This window comes from Rhinatrema bivittatum, chromosome 3 (assembly GCF_901001135.1).
Source record: "Rhinatrema bivittatum chromosome 3, aRhiBiv1.1, whole genome shotgun sequence".
Taxonomy (NCBI): domain Eukaryota; kingdom Metazoa; phylum Chordata; class Amphibia; order Gymnophiona; family Rhinatrematidae; genus Rhinatrema; species Rhinatrema bivittatum.
The window spans coordinates 268,296,447-268,320,136 of record NC_042617.1 but is presented as its reverse complement, the minus strand read 5'-3'; the positions used below and the strand labels follow the sequence as shown (position 1 = coordinate 268,320,136).

Sequence of the window (23,690 nt, the reverse complement as noted above, 5' to 3'; positions counted from 1 at the left end):
CTCACGGGGATGTGCAGATAGGGGCATACTGGGCATTCTCAGTATGCCAGTCAAAGCTTCTAGAAACTTTGACAAAAGTTTTTCCATTCCGGGCTCCATCTGATGATGTCACCCATCTGTGAGGACTAACATCCTGCGGTCCTAGGAGAACACCTGTTACAGGTGAGCAATTGCGCTTTCTGATAATGCATGGAATTTCCCAAATGCCCATCATTTTGCAGGACCTTTTCTGTTCATTTTTGTCCATGGCATCAGTCACATTTGTTCCCACAATGGCACATGGTTTGTTCATTCAGTCGAATTTTATTCTTCCTTTTCCCCAATTACATTCTTATACAGCTTTATTAGCTTTTATTTAAGCCTCAGTAGATTTTCTTCATGGTTGCAAGGCCCTGATCCTTTTTCTTTGCTTTAGCCTCTTTTCATCATGGAAAATATTGTCGCTTTGATTTTGTGCTACCTGTTTTTCTTAATATATATATTTCTTAATATATTCTAGAAGAAGGCTAGAGGTTTAAATACTGTCTCCTGTGCAACTTCAAGATGCCCATTAAAAACTATCACAGTCTGCATCCATTGTCTGGGGTTAGAGCTTGATGTCACTTGTGGCATCTGCTTAAAGATGTCACAAAGGCCATCAGTCTCTGTAAACTGAATTTCAGGACATCTTTACCTCCCAAGCAAAAGTTCAGTGCATATCTGTCAGAACTAAATCAACTAATGGCTATGCTACAGCACTAAGGGAGCCTTGCTTATTCTTAGCATCAATATCAAAGTATAGATACAGAAATAGGAAGCCTTTCCGTTTCTTCTGCTCAGCAGATGAGGTTCCTTAGAATCGACCTCAGAGCTCAGACTGGTTCTCCAAGGGCAAGAATAGGACCCCTCCAGAAAATCTTTCCTGTTCCTTTTTTATACAGAGACTAATAGAGACCATTTTTATTTGTTAGACATAAAGGATGATCGCAATGTACCATCACTTAGTTTTCTTTAGTACTTTTATTTACAATTTTTTATACCATGTTATCCTGTATTCCAAGTGGCTTACAAATAAAATTCATAGAACATAAAAATAGCAATAACATCACAAGCATACAAATGCAGAGGCAGACCCTTGACATAATCTCATTTTCACAAACCTATGCCTCCTAGACCTAGAATAAAGTTATTACTTTGATGTATCTTGATGCTTCCAAGGAGTCTCAAGAATTGTGCAAAGGCACCAAGGCATTGGCACTGAATCCCCTACAGTGCAGAGATGCAAGAGCTACTATGCACCTTCCAATTGCATCAGGAAGTAAGCTCAGCCTATAGTATTGAGATTCAGCCAAGACAGTGACTTATGATTCTCCTGTGGTTCCTCAGGAGGACAAGACCTCTCAAGGGAGGTGTCACCAAATGGGTTTGTTTTGTGCACACTATGACAAAAAATTTACCTCACTCATAAACCAGAGTATGTGTATCTCAAATTTACTGTTAATGCTCGCATCAATACTTGCATTGTGCAAACAACAGCTGCCTTCTGGAGTTTGTAAGATGTAATATGTATGGGCAGAATATCAAGGTGTTTGAAACTTCCTTTTAATCAGATTAGTAGCACCCGATAGAAATGGGACCATTTTTGTATCTTTCTATCACATTACTTGGTCTCTGATTGTATCTTTTAGTACTTGAAGATCTTCTCTGTCCATTCATTGTACATAGTAGTCACTTGGTACTGTATTTTTTTCTCCTTTACAACAATGTTCATGTTTCTTGCATCTTCTAGGTGATTACAACTTTATATTTTCTGCAGTTCTTTCAGGCATATCATCCCATTACTTTTTTGTTGTGATGGTAATAGTGTTTACACAGATGAGTAATGCTACTTTGTGCCTTTCTGAATACAAGCCTTCTAGCATCAACACAGTGACATGACTAGGTCCTCGAAAGTAATCTAGAACAAAAAATCCTGGACACTAGAAAATCTGCTCAGTACATTAGAGCTCCAACCTGTGAACAAGAAGCTATCATCTGTTATGGATCAAGTAAAGGTATGGGATGAAAATATAACAAATGCCTTAGACAAAATTGCATCATAAAAATAAGTCCTATGCTCTTCCCATATATGCTCACCTTGGTACTCACAAGAACTCTGAGACCTAAAACATAGGAAATTGGAAAGAAAATGGCACAAATCACTGCAGAAAGAGGACAGAATGAGATGCAAACTAAACATGTCAGCATACCATAAAGCCATAACAAAGGCAAAACACTCATTTCTCCTATTCTATTGCACAAGATCCAAACTCAACCAAGAAATTATTTGTAATTATGACCTGACAGAACCATCACCAGAACAAAATCTTGCAGTCAAACCAAAACTTAACAGCAAATGAAATTGCCTCTTTCTTTTAAAATAAAATCAAGATCCTTCAACATCAAGACATTCCCCTCAGAGCCAAAGTTTGGTGATACCAAATAGAGATGTGGGATTCTTTCACCTCAGTCACAGATGATGATCTCAGAAAGACACTAGCTGCCCTACATCCAACAACCTGTATCCTTGATCCATGTCCATCAAAGGTAATCAAGCAAATGAAGGCCTCACAGCCTGGGCAACCAAAATTATAAATTCCTCCCTCAATAAAGGTATGCCTCCCACAGATCTTAAAAAAAAAAAAAAAAAAAAACCCAACAAAAAAACTGCAATATGGCTACTTTGCTTAAAGAAAAGAAAAATACCTGGATCCAGATTAACGAGAAATATACCTCCCAGTGTCTTAAGATCCCTTTCCTAGGGAAATTAATAGAACAGTCTGTAAGAGCTGATCTGCATGATTAGCTAGCTGAAAAACCTTGCTGGACCCATATCAATCCGTATTCAGGAAAGACCACGGAACAGAAACAGTCTTAGTCGCCCAGTGGGATGATCTCCTGAGATACCATATTAGAAGCCAGGCAGCAGTGTTGGTACTATTAAATTTCTCTGCAGCATTTGACATTCTACATCGTATCATTATCTCACATTAGCCGGATTAAGCAGTAAAGTCTTTACCTAGTTCTGATACTTTCTGTTAGATAACGATATGTGGTCATCTGGTTGACCACATATCAGCACTATGGACTTTAGAATGTGGGGTTCCCAAAGGCCATCACCAGTCCTATTCAACATTTTACCTCAAGCATCTACCACAACTGATCCATTGCTTTTACATAAAAGCCTACATTTACAAGGATAATGTCCAGTTTGTGCTACCAGTGAACTCAGACCCACAATCAACCATAAAGAAGCTTAGCACATTTTGCACCCTACAATAGTGGACAAAAGTCAACAAACTACATCTAAATTCCAATAAAACTGAGATCTTCTAGTCCAAAACAAACAAGCTCCAGACCTGAAAATTCAATTTAGCACATATGAGCTCCCATATTGGACTCAGAACTCACCATTCTCCTCAATATCCAGGCAACAATAAAAGGCTGCCATCTTCAGCTAAGAAATTTACATAGATTTCGCCAATTCATCAGGAAGACAAACTCATGGTGGTCCATGCCACAATAACCACACAATTGGACCTCTGCAATGCACTGTACAAAGGTCAGGTGAGTTTTTAGTTACAGGCCCTTGGACTATTTTTCTTATTATTGGAACCTCACTGTCGGGATGCCCTAATTCTAATGCATCATTAGTATCCTTTGAAGATACCTCTCTCCGAACCATGCGCTGCTGAGCGACTGTCGGCTTACCCCTTTGTTCTAGTTTAAAAGCTGCTCTATCTCCTTTTTAAAGGTTAGCGCCAGCAGTCTGGTTCCATCCTGGTTAAGGTGGAGCCCATCCCTTCGAAGAGACTCCCCCTTCCCCAAAAGGTTCCCCAGTTCCTAACAAAACTGAATCCCTCTTCCTTGCACCATCGTCTCATCCACGCATTGAGACTCCGGAGCTCTGCCTGCCTCTGGGGACCTGCACGTGGAACAGGGAGCATTTCAGAGAATGCTACCCTGGAGGTTCTGGATTTAAGCTTTCTATCTAAGAGCCTAAATTTGGCTTCCAGAACCTCCCTCCCACATTTCTCTAAGTTGTTAGTGCCCACATGTACCACGACAGCTGGCTCCTCCCCAGCACTGTCTAAAGTCCTATCTAGGTGACGTGAGGTCTGCCACCTTCGCACCAGGTAGGCATGTTACCAGGCGATCCTCACGCCCACCAGCCACCCAGCTGTCTACATTCCTAATAATCGAATCACCAACTATGACGGCCGACCTAACCCTTCCCTCCTGGGCAGTAGGCCTTGGGGAAATATCCTTGGTGCGAAAAGACATTGCATCACCTGGAGAGCAGGTCCATGTTACAGGATCCTTTCCTGCTGCACCAGGTTGATGCTCTCCAATCATGAGACCACCTTCCTCCAAGGCAGCACCAGGACTGCCAGTCTGAAGTTGGGACTTGGCTACTATGTCCCTGAAGGTCTCATCTATATACCTCTCTGTCTGCCTCAGCTCCTCCAGGTCTGCCACTCTAGCCTCCAGAGATCGGACTCGTTCTCTGAGAGCCAGGAGCTCTTTGCATCGCATGCACATGTACAATTTCTCACCGGCGGGTAAAAAATCATACATGTTACACTCGACGCAAAAGACTGGGAAGGCCCCCCCCCCTTGCTGCTGGACTGCTGCCTTCATCTCAAATTTGTTCAGTTCCTACTTAAATTTTAGTTAGGAATGTGTCTAATTAATGTCCTTTAAATGTATTAGTGAATTCACTATATGTCTAGTAGTGGCCTATAGGGGAATGATCCAACTCTCAATAAGGTTGGTTTGTTTGTTTGTTTGTTTTTGGGTTTGTTTGTTTTTGTGGCACCTGCCTATAAATTAAAGGATGAGCTAGATGTGGGTGGGCGAGGGGTGGGAGGGTTGGGAAATACAAACAGTCTAACTTCAGTTAGTCAGCCAGAGTGACTCACTGCTCTCTTGATTTAACAAATGTTGGTACCTATTCAAACCAAATCACACTACCTCAACACCTTTCCAAGGTGAGTAACTGAGCTGAACTTTTCAAACTATTTACTTAGGTATACATTGCTCCTAGCTTATTTCTAGCTTCTGGCTACTTGTATATTTAAAAAAAAAAACCACTCTAACTTGTGCTTACTAGCTGCCTTAGACTATTAAAAATAAATACACTAACTACTGCTTACTAGCTGCCTTAGACTATTAAAAATAAATACACTAACTACTGCTTACTAGCTGCCTTACTGACTGACTATTTAAAAATACAAACAGTCTAATTTCTATTTATTCGCTGCCTTACTATAAAAAGCACAAACACACTAAATAATATGTCGACAAGTGCAAAGTGATGCGTATAGGGAAAAATAATCCATGCTGTAGTTACACGATGTTAGGTTCCATATTAGGAGCTACCACCCAGGAAAAAGATGTAGGCATCATAGTGGATAATAGATTAAAATCATCAACTCATTGTGCTGTGGCAGACAAAAAGGTAAACAGAATGTTAGGAATTATTAGGAAGGGAATGGTGAATAAAACGGACAATGTCATCATGCCTCTGTTTCGCTCCATGGTGAGACCACACCTTGAATACTGTGTACAATTCTGGTTGCCGCATCTCAAAAAAGATATAGTTGTGATGGAGAAGGTACAGAGAAGGGCGACCAAAATGATAACTGGGATGAAACAGCTCCCCAATGAGGAAAGGCTAAAGAAGTTAGGGCTGTTCAGCTTGGAGAAGAGACAGCTGAGGGGGATATGATAGAGGTCTTTAAAGTCATGAGAAGTTTAGAATGGGTAAATGTGAATCTGTTATTTACTCTTTTGGATAATAGAAGGACTGGAGGGCACTCTATGAAGTTAGCAAGTAGCACATTTAAAACTAATTGGAGAAAATTCTTTTTCACTCAATGCATGATTAAGCCCTGGAAATTGTTGCCAGAGGATGTGGTTAGTATAGCTGGGTTTAAAAAAGGTTTGGATAAGTTCATGGAGGGGAAGTCCATTAACTGCTATTAATCAAGTTGTCTTAGAGAATAGCCACTGCTATTACTGGCATCAGTAGCATGGAATCCATTTAGTGTTTGGGTATTTGCCAGATACTTGTAGCCTGGATTGGCCACTGTTGGAAACAGGATGCTGGGCTTGATGGGTCCTTGCGCAGGTGCTAATTTCTGAGCATTAAATGTGTGGATCGGCCACACTTTTTTTTTCTGTATCCCAGGCAAATGACTAATAGCCTCATCAACATGCATTTGCATGTGATGAGTGCTATTAGTTTCTTGGGGGAATGGGGTTGGCAATGCGTTTTTGACACGCTAAACTTCTTCAACAGTTCATGTTAACTCTCATGACATATCACTATCTGAGAAAAGCCCAACATACCTTTAAAACTGTCAGAAAAGTTAAGTCCCTGAAGTAGTGAGGCAATACATCTATAATCACAGACCGCTCAGAGACTCCCTCTCTTGGAGACTTTCCCATGTCTGTCTGACCTTGGTTTTATGATTCCAAATTCTTCTTCATCAAATTGTTCTGACAAGGAGAGCTTCCAACATAGACCGGGGAGCTCATGTTAAGGAGCTTCATACCTAGGGCCCCTGGTATATCCAAGAAAGGAGATATATCAATTTCTTGGGTAATTAATGCTTTTACATAATAAATGACATAGTAAAACAGTAAACAACATCAGATAAAGACCAAAATGGCCCATCTATTCTGCCCACTTCAGACTCATTCTTTCTTGGTAGATATGCATATAAGTTTCTCAAATGCAATCTAGCACTAACTTCCCCTTAAGCCTTCATCTGATCTATCAACTATCCGCTTATATCTATCCCAAGCATGGCCAAAGTCCCTCACGGTGTTGGATTCCCTGTTCTTTTGTGGAGCCCTGATGCAGCTGGTCCGCTTCTCTTTAGGGTTGCAATCTTCTGCTCTGTTCAGGTTACTGTCATGCCTTCTTGGAGCCCTGATGCAATTGAGCCACAGCTGTTGGGGGTTTTAACTGCCGCTCCATGTGGATTTATCAGAGTGTACTGCATTTCCATCATCTGTGCTTATCCCGCACATTCTTTAATTCCACTGCCTTTTTTTGTCTCCACTATGCCCTCTGGAAGAGCATTTCATCCATCTACCATTCCTCCTATGAAAAAAATATTTCCTGACATTCCTGAGTTTTCCCCCTCAGAGCTTCATAGCACGACCCCTAGTTCTACAGCTTCCCTTCCATTGAAAAAGCTTTGCCTCTTGTGCACCATTAATAATTTTTATTAAATGTTGTCTATCATATCCCTCTCCTCTAGGGTATGCATATTTTGGTTTTTGTGTACTCCCCACACTATTTTGATTACACGTGTCTCTCCTTTTTTTAGATTGGCCTCCAGAATAGAATACAGTATTCCTGGTTGAGGCTTTACCAACATTATCTGTAAGCCATAATCTGTCCATTCAAGTAAAGCACTACTAAAGTAATGCCCTAAATGGTATGGACTAGGAGAGAGATAACAGAAGGCATAGTGTGTGCTGTCTGGAGAGAGGGAAGAACAGCAGCAGTAGAGGAGTTTTTAAAAGACTCCCTTAATGGTCATATATCCGCTGTTCCTAGTGCCGTTATCACAATGCTCTATGATATCAGAAATTATTTTAAAGTAAATTGGCACCACCAAGTGGACCACTTGTGCAGTGCTTGCTGTATAATTAAATCAACACATTTTGTAAATCGTATTCAAGGGCCTAGTTTTTAAACTCTTGGTTCTCTGGATACAGATTCTAAGTGACAAAACCAGGTCATGGTCTTTTGAGGTGCCTTGGGATAGCAGAAAGAGTTTTCTTGATTATCTAGAACTAATTGCCTTATTCTCTTTTTTTTTCTTTTTCCCCTTATTGACACAGATTGAGAGAAAAGCTTAATGAATCAGGTCCTAAATGGTACATTTATTATTGACATGGTGATCATAGCTATACATTTTTGTCACATAAGAGAATCAGGTCAGAGTTCTCCTACTTTTGTTTCTTTAACTCAGTGGTAGTCAAATTTGATTTGAAATTAAAATAAAAAGTTGCATTTTTAAATTCCTGAAGTCCTTATTTTGGAAAACTACGCCCTAGCATTATAAGGTGTTGCAACAGAGTAGAACTTAGAAATAGTGAGGTCAATATTCAGCCGCTGAGTGGATAGTTAAATTAGTCGGGTAGACATGTCCAGTTAACTTAAACAGGATATTCAGTGGCGCTGCTGAATACACCCGGATAAATTAAAATTAGCCAGATATGCCCTAAGGCACGTCTAGAGTCAGCTGGTTAAGCTAACTTTGCTACTCCCTGTAATATCTACCTTCCACCTCAGGAATGCCCCTGACTTATATGTTCTATTCAGATAAGCCTTTTTTAAATATGCAGCTAAGCCATTTAGATGGATAACTTTCAAGTTCACATTATCCGTCTAAATGGCTTTTGAATATCTTCCTCAATATTTTTGCCAAATAATTATGATTAGATCATATATAGTACTAGTTTTTTGAGCGAGAGAGGCAATTGTAACTGATATGATTTGACTCGGACAGTTTTCAAAGCCATTAACATAGATAAATAATGATTTACACATGTAAACTGACCGAATATGCCCTTTCCTAAGTACGACTAAAAGTACTCATGGTGTTCCACATAATGCATACTTACAGCTACATTTAATGCAGAGAAATCTGGGAGGGGGACAGTGTTTTAGATGGGATAGAAAAATACTGCATAGAGATTATTTAAACATTTTATATAACTCACTCTCTAAGAAGTCTTGGTCAAGGTAGTTTACAATGTTTTATATTCATAATCCAGCAACATAAAACAAATCTATGCATGTTATTTTCAAAAGAAAATCTACCTGCACAAAAAGCAGATAATAAATACCTTTGGCGTGTTTCAAAAAGAATACATAGTACTTTCTCTTTGAAAATTGATGTAAAGACTACTACTGCTGCTGCTGCTGCTACTACTACTACTACTACTATTTATCAATTCTAAAGCACTACTAGACATATGTAGCACTACACAGATAAATATTAGACAGTCCCTGCTCCATTGAGCTTAGTCAAGACATAGCAAATGTGTCTGTGGGAAGTGTATTTATTGTATAGAAATATTTACAAGCAGCTTTAAAATGTGAGTTATTAAAATGGATTTTTTTTAATTCATAAATTTTCACAATATACCTCAAGCAAATACCTTAGCTTGTAACATAAGAGATATTGGAAAGAAAATACATCATTAAAGAAAAAAAATGCTATTTTAAAAAATGTGATGCCCTATTATGGGCCAGTAAGTCTTGATATTCCCAGACCTGGCAAAGTTAACGCAAGAAAGAAGACGAGGTTTCTGGCTTTACGCCAAGATACTCACGCTATAGGAGCATCTTTCTTACTGAGGTACCCATGTAAATGTATAGAATTCTATATACCAAACTTAAGGCTTTTTTAGATTCAAAAAAGATCTTGCTATTTATATCTGCAAAATCTGAATTATCCATATAGTTTAGTGGTGGACCTTATTTTTAAGTTAGGCCGTTTCTGTATTTTTCTGAGTTGTCTTTGTAATTACTTTTCTAAAATTGTAATGCACCAAGTTGCTGTTTTGCAAAGTGGATGCTTTAAGTTTATATATACTCAAAAAGAAAAAAAAAATCCAACATAGAAAATTATCTAATTACACTCATGAAAAAAACACAAAAAAGGAAGTGATGAATAATGGAATAAACCCCCCCAAAAAAGAATCTACCCAATAAGAGAGAGACTACAAATAATTCTACATTCTGCTGCTATTTAAACTGGATTTGAATACAGTCAGAGAGGGAGCATGAATCAGGGACTCGGGAAGTCTATTCCAGGCATACAGCAGAGGAAGGTGGAAAGTGCAGAGTCAGGAGTCAGCTGTGGAGAAGGGCACAGATAAGAGTGGCATAGAAGATAAAGGGAATTTACCAGGAAGGGAGCAGAGGGGAGAGAAGGAAAGATAGATAATGAACTGTAGAGTGAATGCATTCATAGGTGGGTAACAAAAGCTTCAACTGTATGCAGAAGTGGACCAGGAGCCAATGTAGTGACTTCAGAAGTGGAATTGCATGTTAATAGTGATGCTGAAAATAACCCTGGTATGCAAATTTTTTAGAAGTTGTCTACTTCAGTGATACAATATGGCATTTATTATTGTGTTGATATGCTGAATTCAAATATGATGATTACCATACCAATTCAAATACCAGCTGAATGGCTACTGTTTCCATGATATTTTTCCATTTTATGTCTGTCTGCATAGATAGTGCATAGATAGTTTTAATCATAAATTGTAAACTTAAGGTCTTTTTGTATATTTATGATTGCACAATATTTCACCTATCCCGCTTATGTAACACTTTAACAATTAGCAGAAGGATTATAGAAATAAAATTTACTTTGAAACAAAAGGCCGAAAACTATTATATATATATGTACATGGTTTAGTCCTTAGTCAGTGGTTATTCAGCTCTTCTTGGCTTCTCTCTTATATTCATTAAATGGAACATCTCTTGTCACCATCCAGCAGTAGTCTGCAAGCATTGATGGGCTCTATTTGCCCTGAAACTGTTTTTCCATTGCTGCAATGTCCTGGTAAAATCGCTCACTGCTTTGTAGATTGGTGGGAAAAAAATCTAGATGACAGTGCAAAAAATGTATCTTTAGTGACATGTTGCATTCAAGGTTTTTGTATGCCTTGAGGTTTTCCACTAACTTATTTATTTATTTATTTATTTATTTTTAATTTTTATATACCGGAATTCCTGTATGCAATACAAATCAATCCGGTTTACAAGTAACGAAAAGGTTGCCCTGGTCTGGGAGGTTAGACTGGGGTTTTTTACATAGAACATTGAACAATAACAATCAACCATTGAACATTATTACAAGGAACAGTGAAAGTAACATTGTTGTTTCTGAGAATTTTTGTTACCACTAACTGGAAGGCTTTCCATGCCGTCTTTTCCTTGCCACACAAACCCAGTAATAAATTTTATTTATAGATTCAGTCAAAGATGTATATTAGCCATTTCTGGTTAATTTGAGAGCCTTTCCCTTCTTAACTCTTAAGGTCGTATATACTGACCCAGTAGCATACTTAAAAACTAAAGCCAGTCAAGAATTTTAAACATTTTTGTTTTCAGTGGCCCTGATTTTTGTAAAGATTGACTACATTCATTTCAGAAGCATTTTGGCTGTAGACCAGTATAAGCTGTGCAGCTGAATTTTGAGTATATTGCAGTAGCGAAAGATGGTTCAGCAGGAGGCCCACAAAGAGCAAGTTGGTGGAGGTGATAAGAGTGAGTGTTATGGTAGCATGCTCAGAAAGGAAAGGGTGGACTTTAGTGAGGTGCTAGAGAGAGAACTCACACAAGGAGGGCGGAGTAAATGGCGCACACATATAGAGAAAATACAACAAAAATAGTGTGGCAAATAGTATACACTGGCCAATACACGTTGAACAAAACAGATCTTTAATTGTAAAAACAGACACATAGGTGGTACATGTTCAAAGGCAAAATCATCACATATTCTGAAAACAGAGACCCCATTGAAGATCTGACAAGTTATCTGGCTAACTTTAGTCTAATAACTTGTTCACCTGCCAGCTTACTGAATATAGACCTCATATGTTGAATGTTCGGTGTTAGTTAAAATATGCAGCTTGCCCACAATAATATTAACTTTAGGGTTTGTTTTTTTTCCTCCGGCAGCTCCAATAGGTAACATCACAGACCAGAGCCCGCTGAAGGACTTCTCTTTAACCCCAGAAGGCACTACTGTTGATGGAGCTGTGTTTGGCCCTGATGTTGCGGCGAAAGCCAGAGAGGACGGATCACCAAACGCAATTTTACAATTGGAATTGGCCCAGGATGCAAAGGTATGACGTATTACACTCGAATAGTATGCCATTTTGAAGAAGGATACCTTGTGCTGTGTGAAATATGGGCTAAAAGGCACAATCAGGCCGATGCAATATTGTGCACTGAACCTAGCGCACAGGTTAACAAGTGCTTGGATGTGCGTTTTGGATGTTCTTGGCTAACACCTGATGCAATAAAGGGATTAGTGTATCCAAAACACGTGTCCAAACCAGCACATAGCTAATAGCGCTCATCACATGTAAATGCACGTAGACGAGGCTATTAGCTATTACCCCCTGATGCAAAAAATCACCATGCGCCCGACGCACACTTTTTAAAATGGAAACTTAATGCCAGCCCAAGGGTTGGTATTAAGTCTTTACGCACTCAGAACCATCTGAAAAATGCCCCATAAAGCTGCAAAAAAGCCCCCCCCCCAAATCTTGCCAGTATTCATATTAAACAGATGTCCAATAATTGAGCTCCGTTTTCCTAACCCTGTGGCTGTGAGCACAATTTATCCCTAGCACATAAGAAACATAAGAACATAAGAAATTGCCATGCTGGGTCAGACCAAGGGTCCATCAAGCCCAGCATCCTGTTTCCAACAGAGGCCAAACCAAGCCACAAGAACCTGGCAATTATGCAAACACTAAATAGATCCCATGCTACTGATGCAAATAATAGCAGTGGCTATTCCCTAAGTCAGTGGTTCTCAACCTTTCTAATGCCGTGACCCCGCAATACAGTTCCTCATGTTGCGGTGACCCCTCGCCCTGCCCTCGCCCCGTGAGGGTGGGGCTTTGGTCATATGGGGGCGGGGTTATAGATGGGGTTGGATTTTAGTGCACACTTATCATTTAATTATGACATTTATAATGTGAATGTAACTTAACTCACCATAGGTTCTCACATGCATGGCACACTGACCCATGATCGTCACGGGGCTAGATGTAAAAGTACAGTTTGTATCCACAGGAACCCCCCTGACCCACAATAATGGATGTAAAGCAGGATGTAAAGCAGAATTATGCCTCAGGGGCATTTAATCGGCGTTCTTCTACCGGCGTCGCGCGCCCGGCGTCGCGCGCACAAAGGAGCGCGACAAAGGGGCCTGCCCCTTTGTTTCGCCCCTTCGTGTCGCCCTGTTGCAGCGCTCTACTATTCCTCCTACACTGCATCCAGTAATGTGACTAAGACTAAGATCACCCCGTCAAAATCCGACGCTTGCCCTTTGGAGACAAGAATACACTAAGAACAGGCCATGGACTATACACAAACTTCTGCCACCCCATGTTACAAATGTCGAATACTGTGTTCTTTTCACGTCAAGCGTATCAAACGTGAGTCCAGTATCTGCATTTCATAACCTACGTTATCTAAATGCCTGACTACCATTTGTAACTGTAACTGTTATAATACTACTAGTTGTTATATTACAACTACAATTTGCAATTGTTTGCTATATTACATTAAGCTATTCTCCTGCATTACCCCTACTAATTGCTGTCAGCTGTGAAATTGCATGTCTTCTACACCAACTCCACTACTCCCACCAAGTGCAATAGTTTGTTTAAGTTGCCTCAATCTGTTCATTGTAATACCGTGCATGCATCTGCATTATTCTGCTACAATTGTTTTAAATCTATTTAATTGCCTTAAGGTTCCCTCACATCCCAATTTGTTTTGCTTTCCAATACATCTGTTTACTAGCCCCCCATCCAATAATGCCCCCACACGCTCACCATCGTCCACCCACTTACCCACTCGGACCCACTTCCAAACTATTCCTCCCCTCTTACAGCCACCACAACACTCAAAAAAGGCGTCTGACCTCCATCCCTATATCTCCCACCTCCCCGGCCCTTACCATCTCCCTCATTTCACTTCTACTCATCAACGCCCAATCCCTTAAACAAAAAACACACCTTCTCAATGACATTCTAACTGACTCCAAACCAGAAATCTTTGCAGTAACCGAAACCTGGTTCAAACCCTGCGACACCCCTCTCATTAACCAACTACCTTCCGAAAACTATGACATTTTCTCTATCCCCCGAAAAAAGAAAAGAGGAGGGGGCCTACTCCTCATAGCTAAAAAAGAATTCAAGCTCACCTCACAAACCTGCAATATTCCCAACCAATATGAAGTAGGCCTGTTCAAATCGCAATCCCTACAAATATGCCTCATATATACCCCTCCTGGTCTACTAGAAAAAGACCCCTCCCCCCTCATTGAATTCCTCACCATCTCCCTCTCCCCCGACATCCCCACGATACTCCTTGGCGACTTTAACCTGCATGTCGACACCATCCCACAATCCCCTACATGCGAAGCCTTCATCACAACCTTAGACGCAATGGGCCTTACCCAACTCATCCACTCTCCAACCCACAAAGCTGGTCATACCCTTGACCTCATTTTCACCAATTCACTCATAAACATCATCCACTCCCCTACATGCCTTCCTGTCCCCTGGTCCGATCACTCCATCATCAACACAATTCTCTCTCTACAAACCCCTCCCACCTCCCCCCCTACCCAGCCTAAATCCTTCCAATTCCGTAAAACCTGCCCTATAGATACCCTGGCCACGGCTTGCTCCAACATCACAAACCATATTGACCAAGAGTCAGCAGACAGTGCTATATCCACCTGGACAGAAACTACCCTGAAAATCGCCAACAACCTATGTCCATCCATTCAAAAAACAATCACCCAAACCAAATCATCTAAAAAACCCTGGTACACCCAGACACTCAAAACCCAAAAAATACAGCTTAGAACAGCAGAAAGACACTGGCGCAAACACCCCACCACTGCCACAAGAACCATTTATTACCAACTCATGCACGCATATAGAAACGCCATTCAAACTACAAAAAAGGAATACTATGCCAAGAAAATTCACCACCTCCAATTCAACCCAAAAGCACTGTTCACCCTAGTCTCAAATCTTACCAAACCTAATATGTCTGCACCCCAAGTCCCCTCCACACAGACCCGATGCAATGATATTGCCCTATTCTTTAAGAACAAAATAGCTAACATCACCGCCAAGTTTACCCCCAACCCCAAAAATTCCCCCAACACTAACAGTATAACCCCCTCCATCCTACACACACCTAACATCCTCACTTCTTTTGAACCCTCCTCAACACTAGAAATAGAAAACATTTTAAAAAAGATGAGACCCTCCTCCCACCCCTCAGACACTATCCCTACTAAACTACTACTCGCTATTCCTAAAACAATAGCCACCTCACTCTCCAAAATCGTGAATTGCTCCCTGGAACACGGCCTGGTACCCAACTCCCTGAAACAAGCTGTGGTCAAACCTATCCTAAAAAAACCCTCCCTTGATCCTTCCAACCTATCCAACCTCCGTCCCATCTCCAGTCTCCCTTTCCTCTCCAAAATCATTGAGAAACTAGTTAATTCCCGCCTCTCTGACCACATAGAACAATCCAACATACTCCCACCTACACAACATGGCTTTCGTAAACACCTCAGTACCGAATCCCTACTCCTTTCCCTCACAGACACCATCATCAAAGGAATGGATGCCGGTAAATCCTATCTCATTGCCATGCTAGATATTTCCGCCACCTTCGATACTGTAAATCATAACATCCTTATCAACACTCTCACCAGTATAGGAATCTCAGGTACTGCCCTCTCCTGGATAAAGTCCTTCCTCCAAAACCGCACCTACACAGTCCTCATTGATAATTTCACATCCCCCCCTGTTAATCTCGACTGTGGCGTCCCCCAAGGATCCTCCCTCTCTTCCACGCTATTCAACATTTACATGCTCCCCCTCACAAACCTCCTTTCTAACCTTGGTATTACACACTTCATCTATGCAGATGATGTGCAAATACTCATTCCTTTCACAGATACTGTACTCACTGCTCTACATAGATGGGACACCATTCTCACTTCCATTAACCAACTTCTCACCGACATGCACTTAGCCCTCAACCCTCAGAAAACTGAACTCCTCCTCATCTCCTCCAAACATGCACCCATACCCTGTCCCTCCACGCTTCAGACTCCTAACTTTATCTCCGACACAAGAAACTTGGGTGTTATACTTGACAACCAACTAACCTTCAAACCATATATCAAATCTATCGTTAGCAGTTGCTATTTCAAACTCCAAACCCTCAAAAAACTCAAACCCCTCCTCTACTTCCATGACTTCCGCACAGTACTCCAGTCACTAATTTTTTCAAAAATCGATTACTGTAACGCACTCTTACTTGGACTCCCTGCCACCCACCTCAGACCTCTCCAACTCCTTCAAAACGCTACTGCACGCATCCTCTCTAATGTCAAGAAGAAAGACCACATTACCCCCACCCTCATCAACCTCCATTGGCTGCCCATCCATTCACGCATCCTATACAAGACCCTTACCCTCATCCACAAAAGTATTACTAATGAACACTACAACTGGTTAAGCCCACCCTTCCTCCCTCGTACCTCCACAAGACCTACACGCTCCTCCCTTCGTGGAACTCTTATCCCCCCATCTATAAAATCCACAAGACTCATCTCCACCACCAATAGGGCCCTTTCCCTCGCAGGCCCTTCCCTGTGGAACTCCATGCCACTTGACCTTCGCACCGAAACCTCCACACCCACCTTTAAAAAGAAACTCAAAACCTGGCTCTTCCTCCAAGCATACCCCCAATCACCTTCACCACCTATAAACACCTTAACCCAACCTCCATCTAGTACTAGTACTAACACCCCTACCACAGGACCTACACCCATCCCCTCAAGACAACCACAAACCCCTCACTTATCATCCACACAATAATCTATCTCTTATTAGCACCGTACATATCTTTTTACCCCTTTCACTGTTGCCCTTGCGCATTTTCAAATGTTGCACACAACCTATGTACATACCACTTGTTCATTGTTTCCCTGTACATATTTTCTCCTCACGTTTCCGTCTTCACCCCCCCCTGCCCCCCCCTTTGTCTCGACCACCCCCTCCCCTCCCTCCCCTATTTATTTAGTTATTGATCTGTTACTATGTTCTAGGTTACACAATGTTCCTTGTAAAGGCTTTGCCTATATATATCCTTGTTTTAAGTTATCTGTAAACCGGCACGATGTGCAAACGGTTGCCGGTATATAAAATTAAATAAATAAATAAAATAAATAAAATAAAAAATAAATTATGACATTCCCCATACAACTCACCCTACAAAAAAGATATTCTGGTTCTAGTGACTTCTCAGTAACAGCAACTCAAACTCCTTCTATTTCCAGGCTCAATAGCCCTACTTATGAAAAGACAGCAGTTTATCACCAATGCATGTCCTCTGAGAAAACACAACAAATAAGACCGATACAAACGCTTACATGCTAGCAAAATATCTCATCTCTGTAACAGACACAGAACCGACCTAACATACTCCCAGGATCTGTAGTAATGCACATAAACTAATCCGCACACAGTTACACCTGTATTATGGAATACACTCAAACAGGAGCAACCCTATCTATGAAAAGGCAACACTACAAATATTAAATCAGGTCCTAAAAACCAATACACCTCTTATTAGGAAAACAGAACTAGCAAGCAGCTATAGATCCCCACACAGAAATAATTGTAAAACTATACTAATAAGCAGAATAAATGTTTCAAAACAGCTATGAACATCCAACAATTAAAAACTCATAAAAACTATTAAACATTCTCCAAACACCAATAAAATATTTCAAAAAAGCAGACATCACACAATTAAAATGGCAGTCAAGAAAATAAACTTAAAAAGCCACCTTTACTTACCCCCTCCAGCAGCTCTCCTACTCCCCTTCCCTGCAGGCCGTGGCACTCACCAGAAGCAGCAGTAGAAGCTAAGCTCTATACTTATGGTCCTCTTCCTTAGTGCCCATGTCTCTCACACACACACACACCATACCAGTCATGCCCCCATGACCAGTTTCTGTCTCTCACACACCAATCATCTCCCAAACAGTCTTTGGCACACACACACCAGTCACCTTCCTGAACATTCTCTCATGCCATACACACACACACACACAGGCTTCCCACTCCCGTGTTCTACTTACATATACGGGCTTCTCACTCTCATAATCACTTTCTCACACACACACACACACACACACCAGTCACCTTCCTGAACAGTTTCTCTCATGCCATACACACACACACACACACACACACACAAGCTTCCCACTCCCGTGTTCTACTTACATATAAGGGCTTCTCACTCTCATAATCACTTTCTCTGTCTCTCTCTCTCTCTCTCTCTCTCTCTCTCTCTCTCTCTCTCTCTCTCTCTCTCTCTCTCTCTCTCTCTCTCTCTCTCACACACACACACACACACACACACACACACACACACACACACACACACACACACACACACACACACACACACACACACACTCTCACTCACCAGTCTCTCACTCCCATGCTTGTTCTCTCCACATGCACAGGCTTCTCATTCCCATAATCACTTTCTCTCTGTTACACACACACCAGTCTCTCTCATTTCCATGCTCACTCTCCACGTGCACAGGCTTCTCATTCCCTGAATCATATTCACACACACACACCAGTCTTTTTCTCTCACACACACCATCACCTTACCAAGCAGTCTCTCTCTCTCATGCATGCACACTCACCCAGGTTTCTCACTCCCATGCTTTCTTTCACCCCCACAACACCAGGCTTCTTACGCCCATGCTTTCTCACATACCCAGACTTCTCACTTCCATGCTTTTTCTCTCTCTCACACACACACATCAGTCACCTCCCTGACTGTCTCACACTCTCACATACACATCAGTCATCTCCCTGAGCAATCACTTTCATTGTCTCTCACATACACACACACACATCAGCTCTCTGACCAGTCAATCACACACAGGCTGGCTGGCTGCTTCTCTCTCTTTCTCTCACTCACTTCCTCTTCTCCCCCGAGCACAAATGGGAGCTGAAGCAGCCTCCACTGGCCAAGAAAGAAGAATCCCATCGGCCGCGGGAGGCTCATGCTGCTGTCTCCTTTCTCCATTACCGGCTGCTTCTATTGCTCGGGGACCGATGCTGCAGCCACTGCTGCTACTTTTTCGCGCGGCGCGGCTCTCTCTCCTTCCCGCGCACCGCGATTCACTTCCTGTTCCGGGTCACGGGAGGGGGGGGCAGGCGCAGGAAGAAGAAAAGGCCCAGCCGCGGGTGCAGAGCTTCTTCTAGCGCCGCTGCCGTTCCCGCTGGGCTTGAACCTGCTGACGCCCGGCGGCAACGGCAGCGGGAGAGACCGGGAGCGCGCGACACACCTGCCGGTGCTTGGCGGCGCCGCGGACCGGCAAAAAACTCCCACGGCCCGGTCCCGGTCCGCGGACCGGTGGTTGGGGACCCCTGCTTTAGGCGACCCCTGTGTTTTGGGCGTTCGACCCCCGCCGGGGTCGCGACCCACAGGTTGAGAACCGCTGCCCTAAGTAAACTTGATTAATGGCCGTTAATGGACTTCCCCTCCAAGAACTTATCCAAACCTTTTTTAGCGCGGCAGCTCATTTGCCTCTTGCATCGAGCTCCAGGAGAGGTGATTGTGTGTGCGTTCAGAAAGCGTGCATCCAGTTTGGAAGCACGCTTTTGCATGCACTTTATTGCATCGATCTGAATGGTAATGCAGTGCAGATGTGTAAGATATTTTAAATCTTTTGTAGTGCATCCCAGATCTGTATCACAATTGAGAAACGAGGCAAAATTTACATTTGCATGGGTGTACTGTAGGGTTTTGTTAAATGTACATTTTGATGAGGCTGTTTTTCTAGCTGGGGGAGTAGGGTATTAGAATCATTATGTTTCTTAAACATTGGTTTTAAAGCAAAATGGTGAAATAAGTGCGGCACTTTTGCCCATCAAAATTACTTGTGGAATAAATAGTGATCAGAAGTAATATAAATGTAAAGGGTTTTTAATAAGTCGAAGAATGTAAATGTGCGTGATGAATGGATGTTATATGTGGTGACTTAGTACATGCATTCAACATTTTCTGAGCATCACCCCAAGGTTGCTATGCCCCTGGCCTAAATTGCCAATGATGCAATCAATTTGTGTTTAGCTGGGGTTTTCTCCACAATGAAACATTTCTTTTGTTTAAAAGACCCCTAAACTTTTCAGGAACCGTGTAAGATAGTTCCTGAAAAATCCGGTCTGTTGATAGTGGTGAAATTCTAATGCAAGTGGTAAGATTTTTTTTTTCTTTTTGGCGTGTGTACCTTTCTGAAGTGTGTATGGGTTTCTTTCAGTGCCTTTGTTTGGGTTCTCTTTCTTTTGAGTTTGCTCCGTGCTGGATGCTTCAACACTTTGCAGCAACCCCTGTTTTCTAAATGCCTGCCAAGCTGCAGTGAAAAGGCAGAAATAGCAACTTGTGCTATTTGAGTGATCCTTCCCCACACCAGCCATTAACAATCCCTGAAAATCACACTGGTGCTTGCTGAACATTCGACTAGAAGTGTAATTTAAAATTATTGGAGGAGAATGTGTCAAAAAGAGGATTTCCTCTGCTCCCATAAGAAGGAGGGGGAACTTCTGGCCCCATGGGATTTTCAGGTTGCTGTCACGTTGGAACACAATAAGCACACCAACTCTGCAAATAGCTTCTTTGCCAAGCATGTTTGTTTTTTTTCTTTGCTTTTACTAATTCCAGAGAAACCAGTAGTAAATCCCCAGGATCAGCATTGCCTGTCCGCTCTTCCTGTGCTGCGCACCCTGCCCTTTCTACTTGAAGCTTTGAATGTTTGTCTGCTTGCCCTCCGTGTGTGACTGCACTACTACCCGGTTCCCACATGCTTTATTCAGGTCATAACCTAGAAAAGCGAACCAGAGCGTAAGCATCCAAAAATTGGAAGAGGTAATGGCGATGTGATTTCTTGCGGGCTCTTCTCCTGTTGGAGGTGAGGACTGCCGCAGATTTCGAAATGAAAACTTTCCGTGCAAGAGCGCTGCTGCTGCTTACCATGGGCGGTCAGCATTTTGGAAACCGTATGTGTTTTAAAAATCTATTCATTTTTATATTTAGTTTTATGGTACTGCAGTTGTGGCTGGGGACTTAATATTTAATGTTGCATTGATATCACAAGGCGTTCCCACTCATGTGATGACAAGTTAAATATAGAATAGGACAGATTTTTAAAACAGATGCTAGAATTCCCAAATCACAGCCTCTTAATTTAAGACTACATAGCTCTTTTAGAATATTAATCATTTTTAAAAAGACATTATGGAACCCTATTTAAAATAGAGATTTTATGATTATCTGCCTGTATTGCATTGGTAGTGCTTTTTCCTTGCTTTAAGTAAAGTTTTCACTAACAATTTGTTTTCTTTTTTTCCCTACCCCTCCACTTGTGCATTCTTTTTGTTTGAAATGCTTACATTTTTATGTTTTTCATGTCCAAATGTGACTGAACTCCCTCACTCAGTCCACGCACCCATATCCACACTCGCCGCCCATACACTACATCTCTGCCCGTCTCTCAAACCTCTCACCTATCCCCGAGATGGACGCGCTTTCTGACATTTCAGAGGACGATCACCCCGGAGAACTGGAGCAAAGGAACTCTGACAGTTTAGTGTTTGGTTTCAAAGAGCCTAGCTTGAAGGAAACCTCACTTTCTGGCATCGCAGAGGAGTTCCCGGCTGACTCTGGGTCAGAACCTGTTCAGCCGCCAGTCAGTCACTGCAGCCCTTCCCCTTCTGCAGTGCAGGGAAAGAACCAAATAGCTTTTGACTGTAATGAAACAGACTATGGTTTATTTTCTTTCAGCCTCTGCAAATGCTTTCCTCTCGAGATCCCTTCATTGCTAGATGAGGATGGTTACCTCAGTTTTCCCAGCCTTCCAGAGATTTGCGTTTCCTTCCTTCCCCCAAGCCTTCAGCACTACATCCTTCTCACTTCTCCCTCTTTCATTCCATCCTTCCTCATCATCTTTGTGCTGCTTCTCTCTGCTTCCCAATCTGTCCCTTTCTCATTCGCCCTGGCTTTTCCTCTCGCTCTGTCTCTCTGCTACCTGGAGCCCAAGGCGATTACATTGAGCGCCTCTTATGACAATGACCTGAATGACAAAGCAGAGGAAGAGGAGGTGTGTAACTTTGTTGCTTAACTGCTGCCACTTGCACCTGGATTTCGCTTCTCTGGGCTGCGAGATATGTACTCGGCCTTGCACACTTCCTGGTGTAGAGTTGAAATTTAATGTTACTAGTTAAAAGTCCCTAGGAATCCACATGTATGAAATTTTAGAGGCTTTTTCTAGATGCATACTGGCCTATTGAATTATTTAAGACTAAACATTGCACAAATATTAAAGGTACTACACACACATTTTTAGCACACTTTTAGGGGGTCATTTATCAAAGTGCTATAAAGCGTTTTCGCATGCGTTAAGACATTTTCGCAGCTTAATGCATACGAAAATGCCATTATCGCATGCGAAAGCACCATAACGTTTGGTGTGATGCAAATGAGAAAAAGGGGAGGATATTGGGGCAGGAATTTTGGCCAAGTGATGTTTTCACACATGCTGTTTTGATGGTTTATGCTCCTGGAGAGCCAGCCAAGCTTTCAGGTTCCTCCTGGGGAGAGGGAGAGGGAGGGAGAGAGAGAGAGAGACTAGCTATAATGCCCTCACACTAGATAGGTATTTATATCTCTATGGGAGGCCCACCTAGTAACTCGAGGTGAGGTTTAGGTATTAGTGTAGGGGTTAGGGGCCACTTTGACATTCAAAGTGAGACGTACGAACAGAACAGTGCTCTCTTGTGAAGATTTGATGACCGTCGGAGTGAGGAAACTCACCCAAAGATGAGATTTGTGCAATGTTCTCTCAACTGAGCTTGATGGACTCTACCTAGGTAACATCAAGCTAGGTTGAGAGAACATTGCACAAATCTCATCTTTGGATGAGTTTCCTCACTCCGGTCATCAAATCTTCACAAGAGAGCACTGTTCTGTTCGTACGTCTCACTTTGAATGTCAAAGTGGCCCCTAACCCCCCTACATTAAGACCTAAACCTCACCTCGAGTTACTAGGTGGGCCTCCCATAGAGATAGGTATTTATATCTAGTGTGAGGGTATTATGGCTAGTCTCGCTCTCGCTCTCTCTCTTTTCTCTCCCCCCTCCAGCTAGGCTGGCTGTCCAGAAACTTTAAACCTACTAAACATGCCCCCCCCCCCCCCCCCCCCGTGGTTATATGTAGGAAATACATCAATTCTGGCACTTATCGCAAAGTGCGAAAAAGTTATCGCAATTTGCGCTAAGATAGTGCTTTCAATAGGTATTAGCGCAAATTGCGATAAACTGCCTATTACCATAAAACACCCCTTTTCCTATCGCATGCGATATTTAGTGCATTTTGATAAATCCAGGCCTTAGCATGAAAAGTAAATTTACTAAGTGTTTTCCCATTCTATGTGTACAGGAAAATGCTTAATATACAGGTCCTTAAGTTTTTTTAAATTGATAATTAGCTAGTTCTGCAATGGGTGAACATCTCTCCTGGGTCTCCTAAAGCTATTTTAACAATGATACATTTTAAGTATTCTGAATTTACAAATGTTTTACATATTTCACTTTGCCCTGCTTATTAGAGTGATGCCACAACTTTGGTCTAGAGAAAAATTGTTTAGAAATATATTTTTCAGCTCTTCTATAAGGCATGATCTCCCTAAATACATAATAATGTTCTTGCGGCATACCCTCGGGTGCTTTGATAGGGAGAGGAATTTATGTGAATAAAT

The 23,690-nt window shown here is 41.9% G+C and overlaps 1 protein-coding gene across 13 annotated transcripts in view; it reads left to right on the top strand.

Moving 5' to 3' along the window:
• Positions 1–23,690, top strand: part of EPB41L2 (erythrocyte membrane protein band 4.1 like 2) — a 647,115-nt gene that overhangs the window by 462,118 nt on the left and 161,307 nt on the right. For all 13 annotated transcript variants that reach the window (XM_029594566.1, XM_029594576.1, XM_029594575.1 and 10 more), the window contains one exon: positions 11,747–11,913. In XM_029594566.1, coding sequence (XP_029450426.1) covers positions 11,747–11,913 — 167 coding nt within the window. The remainder of the gene's footprint in view (positions 1–11,746; positions 11,914–23,690) is intronic.